Source organism: Onychostruthus taczanowskii, unplaced genomic scaffold (genome assembly GCF_017590055.1).
Source record: "Onychostruthus taczanowskii isolate IOZ18803 unplaced genomic scaffold, ASM1759005v1 scaffold61, whole genome shotgun sequence".
NCBI classification, from domain to species: domain Eukaryota; kingdom Metazoa; phylum Chordata; class Aves; order Passeriformes; family Passeridae; genus Onychostruthus; species Onychostruthus taczanowskii.
This window is the reverse complement of record NW_024503790.1, coordinates 1,486,364-1,512,052: the sequence shown is the minus strand read 5'-3', so window position 1 is coordinate 1,512,052 and position 25,689 is coordinate 1,486,364. Positions and strand designations below refer to the sequence as shown.

At 63.0% G+C, this 25,689-nt stretch overlaps 2 protein-coding genes across 15 annotated transcripts in view; both read left to right on the top strand.

Annotated features, from left to right (window-relative positions):
* The window catches only part of HSPG2 (heparan sulfate proteoglycan 2), a 41,664-nt gene extending 17,178 nt beyond the window's left edge, over positions 1 to 24,486 (top strand). For 2 of the 4 annotated variants that reach the window (XM_041419406.1, XM_041419408.1), the window contains 65 exons: positions 12 to 98; positions 184 to 233; positions 316 to 404; positions 479 to 619; positions 700 to 891; positions 1,511 to 1,603; positions 1,687 to 1,767; positions 1,848 to 2,078; positions 3,045 to 3,158; positions 3,248 to 3,375; positions 3,456 to 3,542; positions 4,442 to 4,668; positions 4,740 to 4,850; positions 4,930 to 5,030; positions 5,346 to 5,526; positions 6,034 to 6,093; positions 6,269 to 6,391; positions 6,464 to 6,619; positions 7,567 to 7,709; positions 7,794 to 7,929; positions 8,015 to 8,160; positions 8,243 to 8,381; positions 8,457 to 8,611; positions 8,714 to 8,852; positions 8,986 to 9,137; positions 9,525 to 9,663; positions 9,783 to 9,940; positions 10,292 to 10,430; positions 10,513 to 10,664; positions 10,760 to 10,898; positions 10,979 to 11,130; positions 11,216 to 11,354; positions 11,437 to 11,588; positions 11,672 to 11,810; positions 11,893 to 12,044; positions 12,131 to 12,269; positions 12,367 to 12,510; positions 12,585 to 12,719; positions 13,152 to 13,333; positions 13,407 to 13,599; positions 13,686 to 13,865; positions 15,117 to 15,377; positions 15,559 to 15,769; positions 15,849 to 15,946; positions 16,447 to 16,713; positions 16,788 to 16,900; positions 16,983 to 17,130; positions 17,255 to 17,371; positions 17,630 to 17,714; positions 17,799 to 17,943; positions 18,017 to 18,116; positions 18,200 to 18,309; positions 18,385 to 18,493; positions 18,574 to 18,672; positions 19,203 to 19,424; positions 19,688 to 19,920; positions 20,391 to 20,493; positions 21,504 to 21,638; positions 22,318 to 22,371; positions 22,486 to 22,561; positions 22,700 to 22,778; positions 22,875 to 22,945; positions 23,045 to 23,128; positions 23,187 to 23,290; positions 24,038 to 24,486. In XM_041419406.1, coding sequence (XP_041275340.1) covers positions 12 to 98; positions 184 to 233; positions 316 to 404; positions 479 to 619; positions 700 to 891; positions 1,511 to 1,603; positions 1,687 to 1,767; positions 1,848 to 2,078; positions 3,045 to 3,158; positions 3,248 to 3,375; positions 3,456 to 3,542; positions 4,442 to 4,668; positions 4,740 to 4,850; positions 4,930 to 5,030; positions 5,346 to 5,526; positions 6,034 to 6,093; positions 6,269 to 6,391; positions 6,464 to 6,619; positions 7,567 to 7,709; positions 7,794 to 7,929; positions 8,015 to 8,160; positions 8,243 to 8,381; positions 8,457 to 8,611; positions 8,714 to 8,852; positions 8,986 to 9,137; positions 9,525 to 9,663; positions 9,783 to 9,940; positions 10,292 to 10,430; positions 10,513 to 10,664; positions 10,760 to 10,898; positions 10,979 to 11,130; positions 11,216 to 11,354; positions 11,437 to 11,588; positions 11,672 to 11,810; positions 11,893 to 12,044; positions 12,131 to 12,269; positions 12,367 to 12,510; positions 12,585 to 12,719; positions 13,152 to 13,333; positions 13,407 to 13,599; positions 13,686 to 13,865; positions 15,117 to 15,377; positions 15,559 to 15,769; positions 15,849 to 15,946; positions 16,447 to 16,713; positions 16,788 to 16,900; positions 16,983 to 17,130; positions 17,255 to 17,371; positions 17,630 to 17,714; positions 17,799 to 17,943; positions 18,017 to 18,116; positions 18,200 to 18,309; positions 18,385 to 18,493; positions 18,574 to 18,672; positions 19,203 to 19,424; positions 19,688 to 19,920; positions 20,391 to 20,493; positions 21,504 to 21,638; positions 22,318 to 22,371; positions 22,486 to 22,561; positions 22,700 to 22,778; positions 22,875 to 22,945; positions 23,045 to 23,128; positions 23,187 to 23,290; positions 24,038 to 24,201 — 8,884 coding nt within the window. In that variant the 3' untranslated portion in view covers positions 24,202 to 24,486. The remainder of the gene's footprint in view (positions 1 to 11; positions 99 to 183; positions 234 to 315; positions 405 to 478; positions 620 to 699; positions 892 to 1,510; positions 1,604 to 1,686; positions 1,768 to 1,847; positions 2,079 to 3,044; positions 3,159 to 3,247; positions 3,376 to 3,455; positions 3,543 to 4,441; positions 4,669 to 4,739; positions 4,851 to 4,929; positions 5,031 to 5,345; positions 5,527 to 6,033; positions 6,094 to 6,268; positions 6,392 to 6,463; positions 6,620 to 7,566; positions 7,710 to 7,793; positions 7,930 to 8,014; positions 8,161 to 8,242; positions 8,382 to 8,456; positions 8,612 to 8,713; positions 8,853 to 8,985; positions 9,138 to 9,524; positions 9,664 to 9,782; positions 9,941 to 10,291; positions 10,431 to 10,512; positions 10,665 to 10,759; positions 10,899 to 10,978; positions 11,131 to 11,215; positions 11,355 to 11,436; positions 11,589 to 11,671; positions 11,811 to 11,892; positions 12,045 to 12,130; positions 12,270 to 12,366; positions 12,511 to 12,584; positions 12,720 to 13,151; positions 13,334 to 13,406; positions 13,600 to 13,685; positions 13,866 to 15,116; positions 15,378 to 15,558; positions 15,770 to 15,848; positions 15,947 to 16,446; positions 16,714 to 16,787; positions 16,901 to 16,982; positions 17,131 to 17,254; positions 17,372 to 17,629; positions 17,715 to 17,798; positions 17,944 to 18,016; positions 18,117 to 18,199; positions 18,310 to 18,384; positions 18,494 to 18,573; positions 18,673 to 19,202; positions 19,425 to 19,687; positions 19,921 to 20,390; positions 20,494 to 21,503; positions 21,639 to 22,317; positions 22,372 to 22,485; positions 22,562 to 22,699; positions 22,779 to 22,874; positions 22,946 to 23,044; positions 23,129 to 23,186; positions 23,291 to 24,037) is intronic. The other 2 variants (XM_041419407.1, XM_041419409.1) reach the window with 2 other exon arrangements.
* Positions 24,487 to 24,908: 422 nt separating this feature from the next.
* Positions 24,909 to 25,689, top strand: part of USP48 (ubiquitin specific peptidase 48) — a 30,993-nt gene continuing 30,212 nt past the window's right edge. For 9 of the 11 annotated variants that reach the window (XR_005953752.1, XR_005953753.1, XR_005953754.1 and 6 more), the window contains exon 1: positions 24,909 to 25,171. Coding sequence is in view for 8 of the 11 variants with exons in the window: in XM_041419437.1 (XP_041275371.1) it covers positions 25,038 to 25,171 (134 nt within the window). In the remaining 3 variants the exon portion in view is untranslated. The remainder of the gene's footprint in view (positions 25,172 to 25,689) is intronic. The other 2 variants (XM_041419440.1, XM_041419445.1) reach the window with 1 other exon arrangement.

Sequence of the window (25,689 nt, the reverse complement as noted above, 5' to 3'; positions counted from 1 at the left end):
CCCCTCCACAGGATGACAAAGATCTGCTTTGAGGACACGGACGGGCAGCCCACGTGCAGTGCCTGTGCCCCAGGGCACAGCGGGCGCCTCTGCGAGAGGTGACAGGGACACTGGGGTGGGGCAGGGGGTGTTTTTGGGCTGAACACTCCCCTCACTGCCTCGTTTGGATTTGTCCCTCTGTAGGTGCTTGCCCGGGTACGTGGGGGACCCGCTGCGGGGAGAGCCATGCCGAGGTGAGTGTCACAGGGCAGGGACAAAGTGGTGTCCCCTGTGGTGGCACTAAGGGGGGTTGTGGCTGACTGTGTCCCCCCTCAGTGCCTGGTGTCCCCGGTGTGCAATGCCAGTGTGACCCACGAGGCAGCACCAGCGAGGGCTGCGATGCCAATGGGCAATGTCACTGCAAGGTGAGTCTTGTGTGTGTGTCCCCAACCCCAGAAAGGGTGACAGGGCAATGTCACCATGCTGTCTTCCCCCCCAGGCCAACGTGGAGGGTCCCCACTGTGCCACGTGCCGCCCCCACCACTTCCACCTGAGCGGGGATGAGCCAGCTGGGTGCCTGCCCTGCTTCTGCATGGGCATCGTTCAGCACTGCACCAGCACTGCCTACGCCCGTGGCACCGTGAGTGTACCCTCTTGTCCCCACATGTCCCCAGGGTGTCCCCACCTGTCCCAGACTCCTCTCACCCCTCAATCCCGCAGATCCGGACGTCTTTTGCCCCGGGGGATGCCCAGGGGTTCGCCCTGGTGAACCGCCAGCGCAGCACCCGCGTGAGCAGCGGCTTTGGGGTGCAGCCGGGGCACCCCCAGCCCCACCTGACCTACGAGCGCTTCGGGGAGCTGCCCCCTGACTCCTACTACTGGCAGCTGCCACCTCCCTACCAGGGGGACAAGGTAATAGGGTGACCCCCGGGAGGACAGGGGTGCCCATGGGAGCCATGGGAATGCCCCACCAGGAGCTGCACGCCCTCCCCTTGGGCATCTTGGGCACTCTTGGGTGGGGGGGTGGGCACAGCCTCCTTGTCTCTGCCCTTCTCCTTTTTCTTCTTCCTTTTCCCCTTTCCCTTCCCTTTTTCCTATTTTCACTTTGTCTTTTTCCTCTTTGCCCCTTCTCCTTTCCCTTTTCCCCTTTTCTCATAACTTTTGCCTTTTTCATCCCCACTCTGTGCCATCCTCTGTCCCAATAATCATCCCCATTCTTTTCTTTCTCCTCTTTCCCCATCCCATCCCCTCCCCTCCCCATCCTCTTCCCTTCCTCATCCCTATCTTCTTTCCCCTTTCCCTTTTCCCCTTCCACTTTCTTCTCTCCCTTTTCTCTCTCCTCTTCCTCATCTCTGTTTCATCTCATCACCTTCCCCATCCCCATCACTGTCCCCATCATGCCCATCCCCTTCCATTTGTCCTTCCCATCCCATCCCATCCCATCCCATCCCATCCCATCCCATCCCATCCCATCCCACTGATCCCATTCCATCCCATTATCCCATTATCCCATTATCCCATCCCGGTGCAGGTGGGCTCCTACAGCGGTCGGCTGCGCTACACCCTGACCTACACCCCAGGGGGACAGGGAGCCCCCCTGCCCGACGCCGACGTCCAGATCACAGTAAGGGGGCGTGGCTGGGGTGGGACAGGGACACAGCGGGTGACACCAGGACCCCCTGACCCCCTTGTCCCCCTTGTCCACAGGGCAATGACATCACGCTGGTGGCCTACCAGCCTGACCTGACCCCACGGACCCCCCAGGCCTTTGAGATCATTTTTCGGGAGGTAGGAGGTGGTGGGCAGCCCTTGTCCCTGATGTCCCACTTTCCCACAGTGTGTCCCCCGCTAACCCCCCGTTCCTGCAGCAATACTGGCAGCGGCCAGACGGGCAGCCAGCGACACGGGAGCACCTGCTGATGGCACTGGCCGACTTGGATGAGATCCTCATCCGAGCCACCTACTCCGCGAGCACAGCCGCGGCCGCCATCGCCGACGTGGCCATGGACACGGCCGTGCCCCCCCAGCCCGGCTTGCCCCCAGCCCCCGAGGTGGAGGAATGTCGCTGTCCCCCCGGATACCACGGGCTGTCCTGCCAGGTGGGCCCAGCCCCTCCCAGTGTCACCCCAACACCCCCATCACCTCCCTACCTTCCTCCCCAGTATCTCCTCATCATCCTCCTCATCACCCCCCAGCATCCCACCATCAGCCCAGGGTGAGCCTCCATCACCACCATCACTCCTTTCATCATTGTCCCCATCATCAACCCCAGCATCCCCCAGTCATGGCCGATATCATCCTCCATCCCCCCATCATGCACCCCAGCATTCCATCATCCTTCCAGCACTCCCCATCATCACCCCCCATCATCATTCCCCCATCACCCCCCATCATCATCCCTCCACCCTCTCATCCCCTATCAAACCTATCATCGCCCCGCCACCCTCACCCCCATCACCCCTCCATTCTCCCTGCAGTATCACCCCCTCATCACCTTCCATCACCCCACAGCACTTCCCCCATCACCCCTCCGTCACTGTACCATTGTCATCACCAGCAGTCCCATCATTGCCCATCAGCCCCCAGCACCCCCCTATCACTCCCCCATCACCCCCCATAACATGCCCATCATCACCCCCATGACCCCACATGAACCTCCCCATCATCCCCAGCATCACCCCTACATACTCCCAGCCCGCATCACTCCCAAGCCCATCCATTATGATCCATCTGTCCCCAGACCCCCATCACCTCAGTATCACCCCCATCACCCCCCATCACCCTTCAATTCTCCCTTCAATATCACCCCCATTACTCCCCATCACCCCTCAATTCTCCCTTCAGTAGGGAGGATTGATCCCATCATTCTCCATCATCCCATCAGCATCCCCCCATCATCACCATCTCTCCCCCATCCTCCCCCCAGCATTGCTCCCGTCACCCCATCACTCTCCGCCACCCCCCAGCACACCCAACATCACCCCTCCGTCCCCCAAGCCCCCTCCTCACCCTCGTCCAGCCCCTTGCCCAGGCTGTGGGGGTGCCAGCGCTGTCCCTTCCCGCAGGACTGTGCCCCCGGGTACACGCGCACCGGCGGGGGGCTGTACCTGGGGCACTGTGAGCTGTGCGAGTGCAACGGCCACTCCGAGAGCTGCCACCCCGAGAGCGGCGCCTGCTCCGTAAGGCCCCACGTTCCAAACCTTCTGGGGGGAGCTGTGGTGTTAGCCCAGCCCTGACACCCCCAATTTGTGTCCCCACTATCCCCCAGGGATGCCTGCACAACACGGCAGGGGACTTCTGTGACCAGTGCGCCCCCGGCTTCTACGGGGATGCCACCGCCGGGACCCCCGAGGACTGCCAGCCCTGCGCCTGTCCCCTCCCGTACCCCGAGAACCAGTGGGTGCCTGCGCTGGGCTGGGGGTGCTGGGCTGGGTGCCAGGGAAGGCACGTGCCCTCACCTTGCTCTGTCCCCGCAGGTTTTCCAGGACCTGTGAGAGCCTGGGAGGCGGCGGGTACCGCTGCACCGCCTGCGAGCCGGGCTACACCGGGCAGTACTGCGAGCGGTGAGGCTGCTGGCACCCCAAAACCTGCCCCAAAAACCCACTCCATGGGCTCACCCCCAAACCCCATCCCAATATACCCCTCGCCAGAACCAGCTCCAATATACCCCTCCAAAAACCCCCTCCGTGGGCTCACCCCCATATACCCACTCTGCTATACCTGCCCTGATGGGTTCACCCCCATATATCCACCCCAAAACCCCACCCTGATTGAGTCACCCTTATATACTTATCCCCAAAACCCACCTGCATTGTCTCACCTTCACATACCCTGATGGGCTCACTCCCATTTATCCACCCGCATGTTCCCACCCCAATGTACTCCTACTGTACCCACCCAATGTGCTCACCCCTATGAGCTCACCCCAATACATGCATCCTAAAGAGCATCTGTGTACTCACCCCGACATATGCACCCCAATTTATGCACCCAGGTATACCCACCCCAATGACCTTCCCCTTACAGACCCACCCCAAAGTGCTCCCCAACATACCCACCCTAATACACTCACCCCAATATAGCCACCCCAATGTTCACCTGCTTCACCCTCCCAGTGTACTCACCCTTATGAGCTCACCCCAGATTTTGCATCCTAAGGAGCTCAGCCTGACGTAAGCACCCCAATGCACAGTGCACCTGCCCTGATGGCCTCACCCCAGTGGAGATACCCCAAAGTGCCCACCCTTACACCCGCCTTGACACAGTCACCACCCCGCTATACTCACCCTGATGTACTCCCCGTGATGTGCTCACCCCACTATACCCACCCTGTGTACCCCAGAATGCTCATCCCCATACACACCCCAAAGCACCCACCCCAGCCCACCCACCCCGATATACTTCCTGCCATTTGCACCCCGCTAGGCTCCCACAAACCCAGTGCCCCCATTGTTCCCCGCAGCTGCGCCCCCGGTTACACGGGTGACCCCACGGTGCGGGGGCAGGGCTGTGTCCCCGCGGGGCCGCCCCCGGCGCTGGCCGTGCGTGTGCACCCCCTGCGCACCGCGGTGCCGCAGGGCAGCGCTGTCACCCTGCGCTGCCACGCCACCGGGGACCCGCCGCTCTACTACCACTGGGTGCGAGAGGACGGGCGGCCCCTCCCCGAGGGCGCCCAGAGCCGCCGGCAAGGTACTGGGTGGCTCCGGCGGGGACATCGGGGTGTCCCCAGGGTGTGGGGTGTCACCTGCCTGTCCCCCCAGGTGAGGAGCTGCACTTCCCCAGCATCCAGCCCTCTGAAGCCGGCGTCTACGTCTGCTCCTGCCGCAACCTCCGGCACAGCAACACCAGCCGCGCCGAGGTCATTGTCACCGGTAGGTCGTTGTCACCGAAAGGGGGGGACATGCAGGGAGGGGAGGCACGAGCGGGGCTCACCTCTCTGTGTGGGCGCAGAGACCCCCGACAAGCCCATCACCGTCACCGTGGAGGAGAAGCGGGTGCAGCGGGTGCAGCCCGGCGCCGATGTCACCTTCGTCTGCACCGCCAAGAGCAAGGTGAGGGGAAGCGGGCACAGCATGGCAGGGGTGCTGCTGGGCACCCCTGGGTGTGTGCAGGGATATTCAGGGTGTGGAGATGCCCCTGGGTGCCCACCTGGTCCTACAGAGCAAAGGGACACCCAAGGATGTGCTCATGGGGACATCCAGAGCACAGGAACCGCTGTGCCCATATGGACGCCCCAAGCCCCCTTGGGTCCTTACCCAATGGGACATCCCTGGGTGCCACCTCTCCCCCATGGGTGCACAGCTGGGCATGTGCCCCCCATGTGCCCATCCCAGCAGCCTCAGGCCTCCCCACCTCTGTCCCCCCAGTCTCCTGCCTACACCCTGGTGTGGACACGGCAGAACCACGGGACGCTGCCGGCAGGCGCCGTGGACTTCAACGGGATCCTGACGCTGCGCAACGTGCGGCCCCAGGACGCCGGGGTCTACGTCTGCACCGGCTCCAACATGCTGGACATGGACCAGGGCACTGCCACACTCTACGTCCAGGGTGAGCCCCCACACTGTGGCTCACCCCGTGGTGATGTGCAGCACCAGGGTGATGGGCATACTGACTGCCCAGACAGCAGGGTGATGGGCACACACAGTGCCAAGGCAAGGTGTGGTGGTCACACTTGGCCCCCAGACGCTGGGCTTGATGGGCACTCTTGCTGTTCGGAGGTTGATGCCCAGATGCCAGGGTGATGGACACAGTCAATGCCTGGATGCCAGGCTGATGGGTTTGCTTGGTGCCCAGTCCTTCAGGTGATGGGCACGCTCACCACCCTGGCTCTGTGGTGACAGTGCCCAGATGCGGGGGTGATGGGGACACTGAATGCCCAGACAATGGAGTGGTGGGCACACTTGGTGCCAAGACACTGGGGCAGTGGGCAGTTTTGGTGCCTATATGCCAAGGTGATGGGTAGGTGTGGTGCCTGTACACCAGGGTGGTGGGCAGGTTTGGTACCTGGACTCCAGGGTGATGGGCACACTCCCTGAGACCCACCCCCTCCTGCAGCTGCCTCAAAGACTCAGATGTTCTATGGACCCGTTGAGTTCATGGAGGGGCACAGACCGGGTAAGTCACCAGGGCAGGGCTCCTGGGGGTCCGCATGCTCCCCCCACCTGCTGCATGCCAGGGCTCCACGTGCACCCTGCTGCTGGCTGTGCCACGCCACCCCGCTTCCCACCGCCTGGGGACAGCACCAGGGGGGCCTGGCGAGCCCTAAGCCCCCCCCCGGGTCTCACTGCAGCTGGCACCGCCAGCGCCCCCACCGCCACCGTGGAGCCGGCGCAGCTGAGCGTGGCACCGGGGCAGCCGGCCGAGTTCCGCTGCGTGGTCACCGGCAGCCCCCAGCCCACCCTTGAGTGGCTCGGTAGGTGCCCGCTGGGGACGGGGGGGACACCGGGACCGGGTGGGGGGACAAAGCGAGCAGGGGTGATGGCAGCCCGTGTCCCTGCAGGTGCACTGCCGCCGCAGGCTGTGGTTCAGGGTGGCACGCTGCGTTTCGCCGCGGTCGAGCCCGCTGATGCCGGGCACTACGAGTGCCGGGCACGGAGCAGCGCCGGGCAGCACACGGCGCGTGCCTTCCTCCATGTGCAAGGTGAGCGGCATCACCCTCGTCCCTTTCATCCCCATCATCAGTCACCCCATTTTCCTCATCATCCCCATCATCTCTATCATGCCTGTCACCCCATTGTCCCCATCACCCCCATCCCCATCATTTCCATCATCCCCATTACCCCAGTCATTCCCGTCACTGCTGCCATATACATCACTCCTCTTGTCCCCATTGGCCCTGTCACCCCTCTTGCTCCCATTATCTGTGTCACTGATCATCATCCCCATTACCCCAATCATTCCCGTCACTGCTGCCATATACATCACTCCTCTTGTCCCCATTGGCCCTGTCACCCCTCTTGCTCCCATTATCTGTGTCACTGCCCATCATCCCCATTGTCCATTTCCATTGTCTCCATGGTGAGCATCATCCCTGTCACCTTCATCATCCCTGTAACCCTCATCATCCCTGTCATCTCCCATTGTCCATCCCCCTCATCCCCACCGTCCCATCATTTCATCATCCCCTTTGTCCCCATCATCCCATCATGACTACCAGTGTCTCTGTCACCTCCCATTCACACCATTCATTGTCCCCACCATCCCTGTCACTTTTTGTCCCCACTGTTCTCTTCTTCCCCTTCATCCCCCGTTGTCCCCTCATCTCCATCATCCCATCATCCCTCATCATTCCACTGATCCCATCACCCTTATCATCTTCATCATCTGCATCATCTCTGTCCACCCCATTGTTCCCATTGTTCCCATTGCCCCCAACACCCCCTTCACCCCCATAGTCTCTTTCATCCCCATCATTCCAATGTTCCCATCACCCTTATCATCCTCATCATCTCCATCACTCTCATTGTCCCCCGTCACCTCCATCATCCCCCGGTGCCCTTCACCCTCATCGTCTGCATCACTCATGTCCCCCCCATTGTCCCCATCCCGCCATTGCCCCCAGCACCGCCCTGATCCCCCTCCCCGCAGGTGCAGGCACCCCACAGGTGCAGGTGAGCCCGGAGCGGACGGAGGTGCAGGAGGGCTCCACGGTGCGGCTCTACTGCCGGGTCTCGGGGACCCCCACTGCCACCATCACTTGGGAAAAGCAGGGGAGCACTCTGCCGCCTCAGGTGAGCGGGGTGCTGGCACCCGTGGGTGCTCCCAGGGGTGTGGGTGCACCACAGGTGCCACTGACACCTACCCTCATGCCACAGTCCCGCGCTGAGCACGGTGACATCGCCACGCTCGTCATCCCTGCTGTGACGGCGGCTGATGGTGGCATCTACCTCTGCGTGGGCACCAGCGCTGCTGGCACAGCCCGCGCCGCTATCGAGGTGGCCGTGGTGCCAGGTGAGGAGGGTGGGAGACACCGATGGTGCTCGGGGATGGTTATGGGGGCTACCACCCACCCCTTCGCCCTTTTTGCTCCCCACAGGAGTGGCACCACCTGTCCGCATCGAGTCCTCGTCCCCATCCGTCACCGAGGGACAGACCCTGGACCTGGACTGTGTGGTGGCAGGACCCAGCTCTGCCATCGTGACGTGGTACAAGCGTGGGGGCTCCCTGCCCGCTGGCCACCAGGTAGGGCACAGCGGGGTGGGCAGCACCCCAAACACTGCCCTGTCCCCTGCTGTGTGACACCAAAGCATGTCCCCAACTGCAGGTTTCAGGGTCCCGGCTCCGTGTCCCCCATGTCACGGCTGCTGATTCAGGGGAGTACGTGTGCCGGGCAAGCTTGGGGACCGCTGTCCGGGAGGCATCTGTCATTGTCACCGTCGTGGCTGCATCAGGCTCATCCTATGGTGAGACTGGACTCAGCAGCACTGGAGGGAACAGCTGGTTCCCAACAGAGAGTCACAGCTCTGTCCTCCCTGCAGGACCACCAGCTTCAGGTGTCCCTGTCCGGATCGAGGCATCCTCGTCCACCGTGGCTGAGGGACAGACCCTGGACCTCAACTGCATCGTGGCTGGGCAGGGACAGGCCACTGTCACCTGGTACAAGCGCGAGGGGTCCCTCCCAGCCAAGCACCAGGTAGGGGATGCAGAAGGTGATGATGCAAAGGGTGCCTGGGTTGATGCACAGCCCTGTGCAAGCCCGGGTGGCTCTGGTGACCCTTGTGTCCCCTCCCCGCAGGTGTCTGGCTCCCGACTGCGGCTGCTGCAGGTGACAGCAGCCGACTCGGGTGAGTACGTGTGCCGGGTGACCAGTGGGGCCACCACCAAGGAGAGTGCAGTCATGGTGACCATCCAGCCCAGCAGTGCCAGTGCCTACCGTGAGTGGGGACAGGGGGTGGCAGTGCCAGCGGGAGGTCCTCATGTGCCACAGCACTGAGCCGTGGCTCAGGTGACCATACTGGCGAGGTCCTGCTGTGGTCACTGGTGTTACCCTCCTGTCTGTGTCCCCAGCCCCGGGCAACACGACTCCCCTGCGCATCGACTCCCCATCCTCTGCTGTGGTCGAGGGACAGACCCTGGACCTCAACTGTGTCATCGCCAGCCCCGCGCAGGCCACTGTCACCTGGTATAAGCGTGGGGGAACCCTTCCGGCCAAGCACCAGGTAGGGGACACGGAGATGGGATGTCACCAAAGCATGTGGAAGTGGTTGACCAACAGCTCTGGGCAAGCCTAGGTGGCCCATCCAAATCCTGTTGGCCCATTCAAGGCCAGCTGGCCCTGGGCAAGCCTAGGTGACCTGTGAAAATGCTCAGGTCCCATGGAAGCTCAAGTGGCCCCTGTAAGGCCAAGTGACCCCATACAAGACCAGCAAGTCCTGGTCGTCCATGAAAAGTTAGGTGACCTATGGAAGCCCATGTAGCTCGTGCAGGTCCAAGTAGCCCATGAAAGGTTAGGTGTCCCCATTCAAGCCCTGGTGGTCCCATTCAACCCCATGTGGCCCCATGGAAGCCCAAGTGTCCCCAGTAACCTCCGTGTCCCCTCCCCACAGGTGTCTGGCTCCCGGCTGCGGCTGCTGCAGGTGACAGCAGCCGACTCGGGTGAGTACGTGTGCCGGGTGACCAGTGGGGCCACCACCAAGGAAACCTCCATCATGGTGACCATCCAGCCCAGCAGTGCCGGTGCCTACTGTGAGTGGGGACAGGGAACATGGGACATTACCCATGGGAGTGTGACACTGCTCCCAGTGTCCCTGGGAGGGTCACACACATGGTGGTGGTCACAGTCTCTAACCCACCTTGGTCTCCAGCCCCAGGCAGCACGACCCCACTGCGCATCGAGTCCTCGTCCCTGTCATCCCCCGTGACCGAGGGACAGACTCTGGACCTCAACTGCGTCATCGCCAGCCCTGCGCAGGCCACTGTCACCTGGTACAAGCGTGGGGGAACCCTTCCAGCCAAGCACCAGGTAGGGGACACGGAGGGGAGATGTCACCAAGTGGGGAAGGTAGGGATGACGTACAGCTCTGGGCAAGACCAAGTGGCCTGTCCAAGTCCTGGAAACCCCATCCCCATCTGATGACCCCATGCAAGGTAGGCTGGTCCTGGGCAAGCCCAGATAGCCCCATGACTATGGAAGCCTGAGTGACCCCATGGAAGACCAAGTGACTCCAAGGAAGCCCAAATGACCCCATATAAGTCCAGGTGGCTCATTCTAGCCCAAAGTGGCCCTGTGCAAGCTCCAGTGACCTTGTGCAATCCCAGATGACCCCTTGCCAGAGCTGATGGCCACTGTGACCCTTGTGTCCCCTCCCCTCAGGTATCTGGCTCCCGGCTGCGGCTGCTGCAGGTGACAGCAGCCGACTCGGGTGAGTACGTGTGCCGGGTGACCAGTGGGGCCACCACCAAGGAGATCTCCATTGTGGTGACCATCCAGCCCAGCAGTGCCAGCACCTACCGTGAGTGTGGACAGGAGGAGGTGACTGAGGACTGGGGGACAGTGCCGCAGTTCTGGGGTGACCTTCCTGTCTCTGTCTCCAGCCGTTGGTGTCACCCCTCCGGTGCGCATTGAGTCCTCATCCTCTTCCGTGGCCGAGGGACAGACCCTGGACCTCAACTGCATCGTGGCTGGGCAGGGACAGGCCACTGTCACCTGGTACAAGCGTGGGGGAAACCTCCCAGCCAAGCACCAGGTAGGGGAACACTGAGGAGCATTTTGGGGTGGAAAAGGGATTTTGGTGGTGTTGAGGGGTTTATGTGCCCATTCTCATGTGTGTCACCCCTCCAGGTGTCGGGCACCCGCCTGCGTATCCCCCAGGTGACAGCAGCCGATTCAGGGGAGTACGTGTGCCGGGTGACATCAGGCAGTGTCACACATGAGACATCCCTCATTGTCACCATCCAGACTGGCGCTGGCTCCTCTTACGGTACTGGGATGGGTGAGGGGTGACATAGGGACATGGTAAGGACAGAGTGGTGACCCTATGCACCCTACTGTCATCCCCAGCTGTAGGTGTCACACCACCTGTGAGGATCGAGACCTCCTCTGCTGCTGTTACCGAGGGACAGATGCTGGACCTCAACTGCATGGTGGCAGGACAGGGTCATCCCCAAGTCACCTGGTACCGGCGCGGGGGGGCTCTGCCCCCAAACAGCCAGGTGGGACATGGGGGAGGTGGCTTTGCCCTGCAGACCACAACCCTACATCAGATACTGATGTGTCCCCAACTTGTCACGTCCCCAGGTGTCAGGGACCCGCCTGCGCCTTGCCCAAGTGGCAGTGGCCGATTCAGGGGAGTACGTGTGCCGGGTGACCCTGGGGACCGTCACCCAGGAGGCATCTGTCATTGTCACCGTGCCCAGCAGTGCTGACAGTTATTACAGTGAGTGTGAGAGACGGCAGCACTTGGGGACAGTCAGGTGTCACCTTGGTGATAAACGTTCCCTTTCCCTGTCGTCCCCTAGCCTCTGGCATCTCCCAGCCCCTCCGCATCGAGTCCTTGTCCTCGGCCATTGCTGAGGGACAGACCCTGGACCTCAACTGTGTGGTGGCAGGGTCCGGCCCCACCACTGTGACGTGGTACAAGCGTGGTGGCTCCCTGCCTGTTGGCCACCAGGTAGGTGGCAGGGGAGGGTCACTCTGAATTTGTCCCATCCCCTGCTCTATGGTGCTGACTTGTCCCCTAACTGTTCCCTGTAGGTGTCAGGCACTCGCCTGCGCATCCCCCAGGTGACAGCAGCCGATTCGGGGGAGTACGTGTGCCGGGTGACATCAGGCGGCATCACGCAGGAGACATCCCTCATTGTCACCATCGATGACGGAGACAACCCCTCCCACTGTGAGTGCCACCCTCCAGGGGACAGGGTCCCACTGGTGTCAGGGACCAGTGGGGCCATTCACCCTCAACCCTGCCCATGCAGCCACTGGCATCACGCCACCCATCCACATTGAGTCCTCGGCGTCCTCTGTCACCGAGGGACAGACTCTGGACCTGGACTGCGTGGTGGCTGGCCAGGGACAGGCCACCATCACCTGGTACAAGCGCGGTGGGGCCCTCCCAGCCAAGCACCAGGTAGGTGGGGACACCAGTGGGGTGGGGGATGGTGGCTGCTGTGCGTGTCTGGCTGATGCCACCACCTTCTGCTATCATGTCCCCAGATTTCGGGGTCCCGGCTGCGGCTGTCCCAACTGTCGGTGGCCGATTCAGGAGAGTACGTGTGCCGGGCTGACACGGGCAGCGTCTCCCGTGAGGCCATTGTGTCTGTCACTGTCACCTCCCGTGACAGCTCCAGCTACCGTGAGTGCAGCCACAGTGGGGGAAGTGAGGGAGGATGCTGAGGGGAGATGGGTGATGTGAGTGACCTTGTGGCCTCTCTGTGCCTTTGTCCCCACAGGTTTGCAGAGCCCCATCATCTCCATCGACCCACACAGCATGGCGGTGGCACCAGGTGAAGATGCCACCTTCAAGTGCCGTGTTCACGATGGCGCCCGGCCTGTCAACATCACCTGGCGTATGGGGCCTGGCCAACACCTCCAAGGTATGGCGGTCCCCAGGGTGGCCCTGGCATGGTCCCCAGGGTGGCCCTGGTGCTGATGGCTCCTCCTTGCCCAGACAATGTGAAGATCAGTGCCAACGGCTCCGTCATCTCCATCACCGGTGCCCACGTGGGCAACCAGGGTGCCTACCACTGTGTGGCCTCCAACCGCTTCGGTGTGGCCAGCAGTGTCGTCAACCTCGTGGTGCAAGGTATGAGGTGGCCCTGTCCCTGCCTCCATTTGCTCCAGGTGTCCCCAGGGCACATGTGTCCCCATTGCCATGTCCTCCAGGTGCCCTTAGGGTGGTCTCCCTGTTACCATGCTGGTGTCCTCCATGTCATCCAGATACCACTGGAGTGATGGTGTCCCTATCCCCATCTCCTTTCCATGCTTCAGGTGCTCCTGGAGTGGTGGTGCCCATGTCTCCATGCTGGTGTCCTTCCAGGGGCCCCAGGAGTTGTGATGTCCTCCATGGGCTTTGGAAGCTCCTGAGATGTTGTGTCCTCATTCCCACACTTGTGCTCATTTCCTCCCATGCTCCCAATGCTCCCAGAGTGATGGGTGCCCCTACAGCCAGGCACCTTCCAGCTGCCCTTCATGGTGGTGTCCCAATCCCCACCCCAATACCCTCCTCCTTCTCCAGGCGCCCCCACGGTGTCAGTGATGCCACCAGGCCCCGTGACAGTGAAGGAGGGCAAATCCCTGAGCCTGGAGTGCCTGGGCCGGGGCGAGCCACGGCCGCTGGTGCGTTGGAGCCGGCTGGGCTCCCGGCAGAAGGTGGAGCACCAGACACTGCTGCACATGGACAGCCAGGCCATCCTGCAGGTGAGGGGGCACCCAGGGGCACCATGGGGCACCCGGGAGTGCCTGGTGCTCATCCTCACCCTGTCCCCCCCAGCTGTCACCGGCCAAGGCGGAGCACGCCGGGACCTACGTGTGCACGGCGCACAGTGCCCTGGGCTCGGCGCAGGCACGGGTGGATGTCAGCGTGGAGTCAGCACAGCGGCACCCCGGGGCCCCCGAGGTCACCGCACCATCCACCGTCACCGTGGTGGCCGGGAACACCGCCACACTGCACTGCATGGCCAGAGGTACGGGGAGCCTGGAGGACGGTGGTGGAGAAGGGATGTTCTGAGCAGTACCTGACACCACGGTGATGGGCACGGTGTGGTCGTAGGTGACCCAGTGCCTCGGATCGAGTGGTCGAAGCTGCGGGCACCCCTGCCCTGGCAGCACCGCGTGGTGAACGGCAGCCTGGTCATCCCTCGTGCCGCGCAGCAGGACTCAGGCCAGTACATCTGCAATGCCAGCAGCCCTGTCGGTTCCACCGAAGTCTTCGTCACCCTGGATGTGGAGAGTAAGAAGGGGACAGCTGGGGGTTGGGGTGCTCCTGGGCTCCTGCTGCCCCCTCCGCTGTGGCCATCTTCATCACCACCTCCACCCTTACATCCAGCCCTTCCTCGTGGGACCATCCTGTTCCTTTGCAGCACTCATCCTCTTCCTCTCAATCTCCTCTCAAGCTCTATCACCAGCCCTTCCCATGGGTGTGTCCACCTGCTTGTCCTATCCCTGTGCATGTCCCTCTCCACTTCTGCTCTCTCATCCATCGATCTATCCATTCATCACGGCTCATCCATCCCAGCTCAAACCCATCTCTCTATCTCTGTTCAAATCTCTCCTTCCATCTTTTCCTCATGGATTCATCCATCTCATTCATGCCAGCACACACCCATCTCTCTATCTCCTTACTCTAACATCCCTTTCTTCCTTGTGGATTCACCCATCACTCATCCATCACAGCTCATGTCCATCTCTCCATCTCTGCTCACACCTCTCCATCTGTGTTTTCCTTGTGGATTCATTGATCCCAGCACACACCCATCTCCCCATCTCCTTACTCTTCCATCTATTTTTTCCTTGTGAATTCACCCATTCCTCATCCATCATAGCTCCTGTCCATCTCTCCATCTCCTCTCACACCTTCCATCCATCCCTTCCTGGTGGACTCATCCATTGCTCACCCACTCCAGCTGACATTCCTCTCTCTGTTTCCTCTCACATCCGTCCATGCATCTCATCCTTGTGCATCCACCCATCTCTTGTTGATCTTAGCACATGCCATCTCTCCATGCCCTCTCACACCCTTCCATCCATCCCTTCCTAGTGCATCATCCATCTTATCCATCACAACACATGCCCAACTCACCATCTGCTCTCAAACTCTGCCAGTCATTGATCCATCCACCCACATACCTACCTCTTCTTTGTGGATTCATCCATCAACCAACCATCCCAGCCATCCATCCACCCACCCACCCATCCACCCCATCCATCCATCCATCCATCCATCCATCCATCCATCCATCCATCCATCCATCCATTCCTTCTTTCCTGGTGGATTCATCCATCACTCCTGGCCATCCCACCCATCCATCTCTCCATCTCCTCTCACTCCTCTATCCACCCCTTCCTCACGGATCTATCCAACTCTCATCCATCCCAACACACGCCCATCTCCATCACCCCCTACACCCCTCACCACCACCCTCCTTGCCCCGCTGACCCATTCCTGGCCCCGTCATGGCTGACAGCTGCCCCCATCCCACAGCACCTCCATATGCCACCATCCTCCCGGAGGACACGGCGGTGCGGGCAGGTGACGCGGTGCAGGTGCAGTGCCTGGCCCACGGCACGCCCCCGCTGCACTACAGCTGGGACAAGGTGAACGGCAGCCTCTCGGCACGCGTGGCCCACCGCGCTGGCCTCCTCCGCCTCAGCCCCGCGGCCCCTGCCGACACCGGCACCTACCGCTGCCTCGTCACCAACCGCGTCGGCACCGCCGAGGCCTTCGCCCGCGTGGTTGTTCATGGTGAGCCCATCCCCGGCCCGGGTACTGTTTGTGCTCCACATTGGGCGCTGGCAGTGCTGCCGGGTGCCCTCGGAGCTGTGCATCCTGCCCGGGTGATCCCGGTGATGACAGGTACCAGTGGGGCTCCACATCCCCCTGGGTGCTGCTGTTGGGTACCACTGGGGCTCTGCATCCCTTCCAGGTGATGGTGGATCATCCTCCCCTGGTGAAGGTGGGGACATCGCTGGTGGTCCCTTGGTGGTGCGAGTGACACCAGGGAGCCTCGTCAAGGGGGTGGGTGGCACTGCCGAATTCGCCTGCTCTGTCTCCGGGGACCCTCGTGCCCATGTGGAGTGGCTGAAGGAAGATGGGGAGCTGCCCCCCACCCACAGCGTGCGGAATGGAGTGCTGAGGTAAAGAACACGGCACAGGGAGGTGGGACCCTCACACTGGTCCCCTGTGGGGTCCTTCACCCCGGCTGTGTCTCCACAGGATGCCGGAGCTGGCGCCGGGGGCGCAGGGCGTGTACGTGTGCCGGGCCAGTGGCCCAGGCGGGCAGGCAGAGGACAGAGCCACCCTCACTGTCCAGGGTAGGAGCATCACCCCGCCACCAGGGGACACATCCACCTCCTGCTCTGCCCCCCACCACCAAGGGCACCCCAGGACCCCCATGTCCCCCCACTGAGGGGCACCCCAGCACTTTCCATTTCCCTACACACACAGGCACCCCGATAGCCCCCAATGCCCATGGTGACCTGAAATCTCTCCTCAAGCCTACAGGCACCCCAATACCGCCCACCTGTCCCCATGCCTGTGGACACTCCAACACAATCAGTCTCTCTCCACACAAACCCATGATCACCCCAGTGCCCCCTATCTCTTCCCACATCCATGACCACCCTGGTACTCCCCATGTCTCACCGTGCTCACGAGGACTCCCAACACCTCTGATCTCTCCCCATTCCCACAGCCACTCCAATTATCCCACATCCCCTCAGGAGCCCCATTTCTCCCTGTCTCCCACTCCACTGCCAGACTGCAATGCCTCCCTGTGCCAGGGGTTCACCCCATATCCCCACTGTCCCCCAAGCTCTCCCCAGGGCCCTGATCAACATCCGGACCGCGGTGCAGACGGTGCTGGCAGGGACAACAGTGGAGCTGGAGTGCCTGGGCTTGGGGGAGCCCCGTCCCCACGTCACCTGGAGCAAGGTGGGGGGCCGCATCCGCCCTGGGGTGCTGGTCCGCGCCGGCACCCTCACCATCGAGCAGGTGGAGCGGGCGGACGCCGGGCAGTACCGCTGCACCGCCACCAACGCCGTGGGCACCGTCCAGTCCCACGTCATCCTCCACGTGCAAGGTGAGCACGGGGACACAGAGGTGGGGATGCACACTGTGTTGCTGCAGGTTGGTGACACCTCTGTGTGTCCCCAGCCGCTCCTCAAATCGCCGGGCAGCCGGAGGTGAAGGAGGTGTCCCTCGGATCAGCAGCTGTTTTGCCGTGCTTGGCATCTGGCTTCCCAGTGCCAGAGATCACCTGGAGCAAGGTGCCGTGGCGGGGTGGAGGGTGGGTATGGCAGGCGTTGTGGGGGCTGCTTGTGGGTGCTGACCCACTCCGCTGTGCCACAGCTGGAGGGGGAGCTGCCGGCGGGTGCCAGGGTGCAGGGGAATGTGCTGACACTGCCGGCCGTGCGCCCCGAGGACGCCGGCGTCTACACCTGTGTGGCTGCCAACCACCGCGGCCAGCAGACAGCCTACTACGTGCTGAAGGTCCAAGGTGAGGACAGACAGGGATGGATGGATGGATGGATGGATGGATGGATGGATGGATGGATGGATGGATGGATGGATGGGGGCTGGGGTGGTATGCCCTGCGCCTCCTTACCTTCCCATCCCGGCAGAGCATGTGGTCCCCTATTTCGGGCAGTCGCCCCGCTCCTTCCTCCCCCTGCCCACCATCAAGGACGCCTACAAGAGGTTTGAGATCCTCATCACCTTCCGACCTGATGCTGCCGATGGTGAGCCCGTGTGCCCCAAGTGTCCTCTGTGTCCTCCTTCATGTCCCCTCCATCATTCACCCCTCCCTTTTCTGCCTTCATCCTCCCCTCCCTTCATGCTCCACTTGCCATCCTTTATCTCCCATTCTCTGTTCATCTGAGAGCCTCCAGTTTACAGGGGATTTCTCCTCAGTTCTGGGAGGATTTTGGGGTCCCCTAGGATGTTATCCCCCATCTCAGGATGGGGACTGTCCCATCTGATCCCCTGCCACCCCTCAGGGCTTCTCCTGTACAATGGGCAGCGGAAAAACAGCGGTGCTGACTTCATCTCCTTCGGGTTGGTGGGTGGACGCCCCGAATTTAGGTGAGACCTATGAGTGGGTGTATGGGAGACGTGGGAGATGGGTGCCAGCACGCACTCACACCCCTTGTACCTCCAAAAAACCAGGTTTGATGCTGGTTCGGGCATGGCCACCATCCGTCACCCCACAGCCCTGCGGCTGGGCGAGTACCACACGGTGCGGCTGCTCCGCAACCTCACCTGGGGCTCGCTGGGCCTGGAAGGGCACCCTGCCGTGAACGGCACCTCCCAGGTATCACTTTGGGCTGCGGTGTTGGGTGGGGGTCGGGGTGCTGGAGCTCGTGCCCACCCTCGTGTGCCTGCAGGGGAAGTTCCAAGGGCTGGATCTGAACGAGGAGCTGTACCTGGGGGGGTACCCCGACATCAGCGCTGTGGCAAAGACGGGGCTCAGCCAGGGTTTCATGGGTGAGTGAGGGGTTTTGGAGGCACCAGGGTGAGGGGGTGCTGGGCATCATGTGACAGTTCTGCCCATCTCCACCACACCACAGGCTGCGTGCGCCAGCTCCGCATCCAAGGGGAAGAGGTGGCCTTTGGGGACATGGACCTGCAGGCACACGGTGTCACCAATTGTCCCACCTGCCAGGACCGACCGTGCCAGGTGAGGATAGGAGGGGAGGAGGTGATGGCCACCCATCCCTGCCCGCTGCTGACACCCATGTCACCCTTCACCCAGAACGGCGGCGTTTGCCAGGACGATGAGAGTGGCACCTATGTCTGCCGATGTCCCCACGGCTTCACCGGCAGCAACTGCGAGTACTCGCAGGCATTGCACTGTCACCCGGGTAGGTGACGCCACTCCCTCCATGGGGACATCATCCCAGGGTCCCATCAGGATGGGTGCTTATGGCTTCTCACCCCACAGAGGCATGTGGGCCTGATGCCACCTGCGTCAACAGGCCGGACGGGCAGGGCTACACCTGCCGCTGCCACCTGGGCAAGACTGGGGAGAGGTGCACCGAGGGTGAGCGACACAGGGACACAGCTGGCACCATCCTGGGACATGGGGACAGGGTGGGGACCACCCAAGGAAATGGGGACATGGCTGGGACCACCCTGGTGAAGTGGATGTGGGTTTGGGGACCACTCCAGGGAAATGGGGACATAGCTGGGACCACTCTGGTGACATGGGGATGAGGTGGGGCTGGGTACCACCTTGGGGACACTGGCAAGAAGTAAGGACCAGCCAGGAAAATGGGCACCATGGGGATGGAGGCTGGGGTCCCATCCTGGGGGTGTAGGTGGGGTCTCACCATGGAGTTGGACATTGGGCCGACTGTGGGGTTGGAGGCTGAGGATAGAAACTGGGGATGGATGACGGGGTCCCATCATGGGGATGGATGGATGGATGGATGGATGGATGGCTGGATGGATGGATGGATGGATGGATGTTGTCCCACTCTGGGGATGAAGGCCGTTGCTCTAAAGATGGAGATGGAGGTCCCACCCTGAGGATGGTGGGGTCCTACACTGGGCACTGACTGGGATGTGCAGGTGAGGTGGTGAATGTGCCGTCGTTCGATGAGGAGGGAGCCTTCGTCTCGTACCCGCCCCTCACCAACGTGCACCATGAGCTGCGGCTGGAGGTTGAGTTCCTGCCGCTGGCGCCCGACGGGCTCCTGCTCTTCAGTGCCGGCAAAGCCGCCCCTGTCGAGGACTACGTGGCCTTGGCCATGATCGGTGGCCACCTCGAGTTCCGCTACGAGCTGGGCTCAGGTGGGTGGCACAGGGCACTGTGGACAGGTGGCACCGGGGACTGTGGGAGTGAGGGGGTGACACAGCATTACCAGAGTTCACTGACATGAAAGAGGTCCCTGAGCCACAGTGGGGTCCCCTGGCACCGTTGGGGTCCTTGGGAGTCACTGGGGTCCTTGGGAGTCATTCTGGTCCCCAAGCATCACCCAGGGCACATCTGAGGTCCGTGAGCATCCCTGGTCGTCCCCCAGCGTCCCCCATAACACCACCCCCTGTCCCCACAGGCCCGGCAGTGCTGCGGAGCGCAGAGCCAGTGGCCCTGGGCCAGTGGCACTGGGTGACAGCTGAACGGGTTCACAAGGACGGGACACTGGTGGTGGACGATGCCGCTCCGGTGAAACGCTCCTCGCCCGGCAAGAGCCAGGGGCTCAACCTGCGCAGCCCCCTGTACCTGGGGGGCACCGAGCCCCCCCTGCGCCCCCCCACCAACGCCTCCTTCCACGGCTGCATCGGAGAGGTGAGACCCCCCTTGTGTCCCCTCGGAGGGCAGGTGACCCCCTCAGGTGGGGAGGGGATTCCCCCCTACTGGGGACATGATCCCCTTGGTGGGGAGGGAGGTGACCCCCACTGATGTCCCCTTGTTGGGGGGATGACCCCTCTTGGTATCCCTTGGGGAAGATGACCCTGTTGGCGGTGTCCCCTTGGTTGGGAGGTGACCCCGTTGTTGGGGAGGTGACTTCCCTTCTCATCCCCATGTTGGAGTTCCCTCACTGGGTTGGTGACACCTCTCCTTGGTGTCCCCTTGGTTGGAAGTGACCCCCGTGGCTGGGGGATGGTGCCATTGGTGTCCCCTTGTTGATGTCCCCTCACTGGGGAGGTGCCCCTCACCGGCGTCCCCCCGGCCCCGTTGGTGTCCCAGTCGGGTGGTGTTCCTGGTGGCAGGGCGGTGACAGTGACGGTGGCCGTGTCCCCACGGTGTCCCCGCAGGTGTCCATCAGCGGGAAGCGCCTGGAGCTGCGGGAGCGGTTCCTGCGCAGCCGGGGGGTGCGGCCCTGCGGCCACCGCGCCCCATGTCGGCCGGGGACCCGCGGTGAGAGCGGGGACGGGGCTGGGCTGTGGGGCGTTCGCACGCGTGTGTGAGCTGCGCGTGCATTACTGCGTGTGTGTGCTGCATGGGTGTGTATGCATGTGTGCAGTGCGTGTGTGCCGTGCGTGTGCATTACTGCATGTGTGCATTGCATGTGGGTATATGCTGTGTGTGCACTGTGTGTGTGCGCTGCACACGTGTGTGTGTGTGTGCATTATTGCGTGTGTGTGCTGCACACGTGTGTGCTGCATGTGTGTGTATGTGTGTGTGCAGTGCGTTTGTGCTGCATGTGCATTTGTGTGTGTGCACTGCACCTGTGTGTGCGTGTGCACTCTGTGTGTGTGCATTTTGCATGTGTGTGTGTACACGAACGCAGTTCACACCTGCTCACACCCGTTCACTGCACACACAGTTCACACCTGCTCACTGCGCACACCTGTGCATTTGCACACAGAGCTCACACCTGCTCACTGTGCACACCTGTGCATTTGCACACACAGCTCACACCTGCTCACTGCACACACCTGTGCATTTGCACACACAGAGTTCCCACCTGCTGACTGCGCACACCTGTGCCTTTGCACACACAGCTCACACCTGCTCACTGCACACACCTGTGCATTTGCACACAGAGTTCACACCTGCTCACTGCACACACCTGTGCATTTGCACACACACAGTTCACACCTGCTCACTGCACACACCTGTGCCTTTGCACACACAGTTCACACCTGCTCACTGCGCACACCTGTGCATTTGCACACACACAGTTCACACCTGCTCACTGTGCACACCCGTTCACTGCACACACAGCTCACACCTGCTCACTGCGCACACCTGTGCCTTTGCACACACAGCTCACACCTGCTCACTGCGCACACCTGTGCATTTGCACACACAGCTCACACCTGTTCACTGCGCACACCTGTGCCCGGCGTGCCCTGCAGGCCGTGCCCGTGTGTGCTGCGCACACTGACCCGGCACCCGCAGTGACCGTGTCCCGCTGTCCCCAGGCCCGCGCTGCGAGGATGAGGAGGAGGAGGAGGCCGAAGGCTGTCACCCCTCCCGGCCCTGCCTGCACGGTGGCTCCTGTGTCCATGGCTCCTGCCGCTGCCCCCCTGGACACAGCGGGGCCCGCTGCCAACACCGTGAGGGGACAGCACAGGGACATGGGGAGACACCTGGGGACACAGGGAGCATGCAGGGACACTGCCAGCACAGCGAGGGGGAACACATGGAAGGGCAGGGGGGGACATCTGGGGACTCATGAAGACACAGAGGGGCATCTCAGGTCACTGGAGGACATGGGGGTGACAAAGGAAAGACAAAGGGACACAAGGGACATGCACACTTGGGGATACTTGGAAATACCTGGGGACACTTGGACATGGTTTGGGACATGTGGGGAAACTTGGGAACATGGGGAGACACTTGGGGACATGGAGGAGGTCACATAGGGACACCTGGGGACATGAAGGAGACACACATGGGGACACATGACAACATTTGGAGACACCTGGGGCTTGGGGGGGACACCTGGAGACCCTTGGGAATTGACTGGGGACACAGAGGGACACCTGGGGACGTGGCAGGGACACACGCTTGGGGAATACTTGGGAATATCTGGGAATAAGTGAAGCCACTTGGGGACATGGGGGACACCTGGGGACACTGTTGAGGATATACACTTGGGGGATACTTGGGGATACCTGGAACATCTGGAGACACATGGGGACGTGGTGGGGGGACACCACGGTACGGAAGGGTTATGGTATTGGGGACACCAAGGGGATACCTGTCCCCCCTTTACCCCCTCTTCTCCCGCAGGCTTGGCACTGGCAGAGCTGGAGCAGGACTGGCAGGAGGGCAGCGGGGGTGGCGGTGGGTCCCTGCACCCATTTCTCCTTTTCCCCCCCAAAATGCCCCTTGGAAGGGGCAGGGCCCCTTGGTAGGGCCCCTTCCTCCCATCCCCCCTGACCCCCTATCTCCCCCCAGACGCCCCTGGGCAGTTCAGCGCCGCATTCCAGGATGGATCCTACCTGGCCCTTCCCGGGCACCTCTTCCCTCGTGGGTGAGTGACACGGGACACCCCGAGTGGGTGCTGCACCCCCCTCCCCATGGCACCCCCCGTTTTTGGGGTGCTGCGCTCCCCCCCACGGCATCACCCCCTTTTTGGGTGCTGCCCCCCATCACTCCCCTCCCCTGGCAGCCCCCCCGAGGCTCCCGAGACCATCGAGCTGGAGCTGCGGACGCGCAGCGCCCAGGGGCTGCTGCTGTGGCACGGCGCGGTGAGACAGGGGACAGGGGACAGGGGGCACGGGCTGTGAGACCCCTCTGGCTGGGGGTCCAGGTGCCCCCTGCTCACCCCCTGACTGCGCCCACAGGAGCCCAGCGAGGGTGGCAAAGCCAAAGATTTCCTTGGCCTCGGGTTGAAGGATGGGCACCTGGTGTTCAGGTGAGGGGGGACTGGGGTGTGACGTGTGGCACTGGGGTCCCCTGAGCCCACAAGGTGCCCCCCGATGTGCCCTGCACACTGACACCGTGCCCCCCACAGCTACCAGCTGGGCAGTGGCGAGGCCACCATCACCTCTGAAGACCCAGTCAATGACGGCGAGTGGCACCGGGTGACGGTGACAAGGTGGGTGGGGGTCTGGGCGTGGCGCGGGGCGGGTGCAGGTGCTGACGGTGCCCCACAGGGAGGGCCGGCGTGGGCAGCTCCAGGTGGACGGAGAGGAGCCGGTGAGCGGGGAATCACCCGGATCCAACGTCATGGCCAACACCGAGGGCAGCGTCTACGTGGGTACGGTGGGACTGGGGACACGGGGGGACACTGGAGGCACGGGCTGGGACACAAATGGACACAGGGTGGATGTGGGATGGTCGTGGAATGGACATGGGGTGGATGTGGGATAGATGGGGTGAGGCATGGGGTGGCACAGGGGATGGACATGGGGAGGGACTCGGATATGGCATGGACACAGGATGGACATGGGCTGGGATAGGGGCCTGGGCATGGGGTGGGACACAGATACAGGGGTGGGATAGGGCATGGACACAGAATGGGACATGGGATGGACATGAGGTGGCACAGGAGATGGACATGGGGTGGGATAGGAGCTGGGCATAGGGTGGGACACGGGATGGACATGGGGTGGGACACAGATACAGGGGTGGGATAGGGCATGGACACAGAATGGGACACGGGATGGGCATGGGATGACATTTGGGATAAGACACCAGGTGGAACATGAGATGGGACACGGGATGTACACGTGATGGGACACAGGATGGACATGGGGTGGGACACGGGATGGACATGGGGTGGGACATGGGATGGACATGGGGTGGGACACGGGATGGACACGGGCTGGAATAGAGGATGGGAGGCATGGAGAGGCACGGGATGGACACAGGATGAGACCCCTGGGTGGTGGGACATGGGGTGGGGACACCAGACGGGACACAAGCTAGGCGTGGGCGGGTGTCCGGGCCGGGCCGCGGGCGGGCCCCGCGGTGCCCCCGCCCAGCGGCTCCTGTGCCCCCGCAGGCGGCGCCCCCGACCCCCGCGCCCTGACCGCCGGCAAGTTCAGCTCCGGCCTCTCGGGCTGCGTGCGGGGACTGGCGCTGGAGTCCGCCGGCATCCCCCGACACCCCATCGACCTCCGGCACGGCGCCCTGGGGGGCTCCCCTGTGCCCCCCTGCCCCTCCTAACCCCCCCGAAACAGAGTTTGGGGGGAAATTGGCCAAGTTTATTCTTTTCCAAAAAAAACCACCAGGAGGAAACGGTGCTTCGCTGACCCGGGGTGACTCTGGGGGGGGGGGCCGGGACCCCCAAAAATGTTTACACCCCCCTTCCACCGGCCCCCCGAAACTGTGCCGGGGCGGCCGGGCCGCCTGGGTGCCCCCCGGGGTGGCGGCGGGGTGGGGGCGCGAGGGACAATCGGGGTGCTGGCGGGGACCCCCCCGCGGGGACAGCCATTAAAGGAGAGACAACCAGTGCGGCTGTCGTGTTTGGGGGGCTGCGCCGGGGGTGTGGGGGTACGGCAGCGATGGGATGGGGAGCGTGGGGCGGGGATGTAGGGGGGCTGTGGCGTTGGGCTGCAGGGGGCATGGTGTGAGCGAGATGGGCCCACCAGGCCGCAGCCCCCCGCCCACCGGGCCACAGGCCCCGCCCACGCCGCGTCAGCCGCGCCCCATAGCAAGCGAGCCCCGCCCCCCATGCACACAGGCCACACCCCCTCCGTGTGCTCGTACAAGCCACGCCCCCTACAATTCAAGTCCCACCCCTGGCGGACAAGAGCCTGTGTATGGCGCGCCCAAGCCACGCCCCTGCGGCGGAAGCCCCGCCTCCAGCCCCGCGCGTCGCGCCCGTCAACGTCAGCGCCTCGCGCCGTCACAGCGTCGCGCTCGTGGCGTCACCGGCCCTGACGGTGGCGGGAGGGGCCGGGCGGGATCGGGACCGGGCCGGGACCGGGACAAGGAGCGGGGCAAGGAGCGCGGCGAGGAGCGCGCCGGGCCGGGGCAGCCCCGGGGCGCCGGCGGGAGCGATGGCGCCGCGGCTGCAGCTGGAGAAGGCGGCGTGGCGCTGGACCGAGACGGTGCCGCCCGAGGAGGTGGCGCAGGAGCACATCGAGGCGGCCTATCGCGTCCGGCTGGAGCCCTGCCAGCGCGGCGCCTGCCGGTACCGCGGGGCCGGGCACCGAACCCCTCCGACCCCCTGTTCCCTCGGGCCATGAGGCGCGGGGCGTTCCCCGCCCCTGGCGGGTCCCGCGGGGTCGGTGGAGGCTCCCCCGTGTTCCCTTCTGGGGGACCCCATCCCCCGGGGCTGGGCCCTCAGCACATTGTGTGGCCTTGAGTGCTCCCCAGAGAGAGGCGGCTCCCTTGGCTGGCTCCCTCTGTCCCTCTCTGCTCTGACACAGCGCACCGACCCTCCCCGGGCTGTGGGGAACCCCTCTCCTTCTCTGGCTTCTCTGATGTAGGGGAACTCCCCTGGGGTGCTGGGAGGCCCTCCTCCCGACCTGGCTCGTCACATACGCGGCAGCACCCTGGTGTTGTGGGGGACCCGTTGTTGCTGGGCTCTTCAGATATAGGGGAGCCCCCATGGGGTGGTGGGGAGCCCCTCTCCTTACTTGTCCCTCCCAGCTTTTTGGATAACCCCGGGGTTGTAGGGAGCCCCTTTTCTTGCCTGGCTTCTCAGAT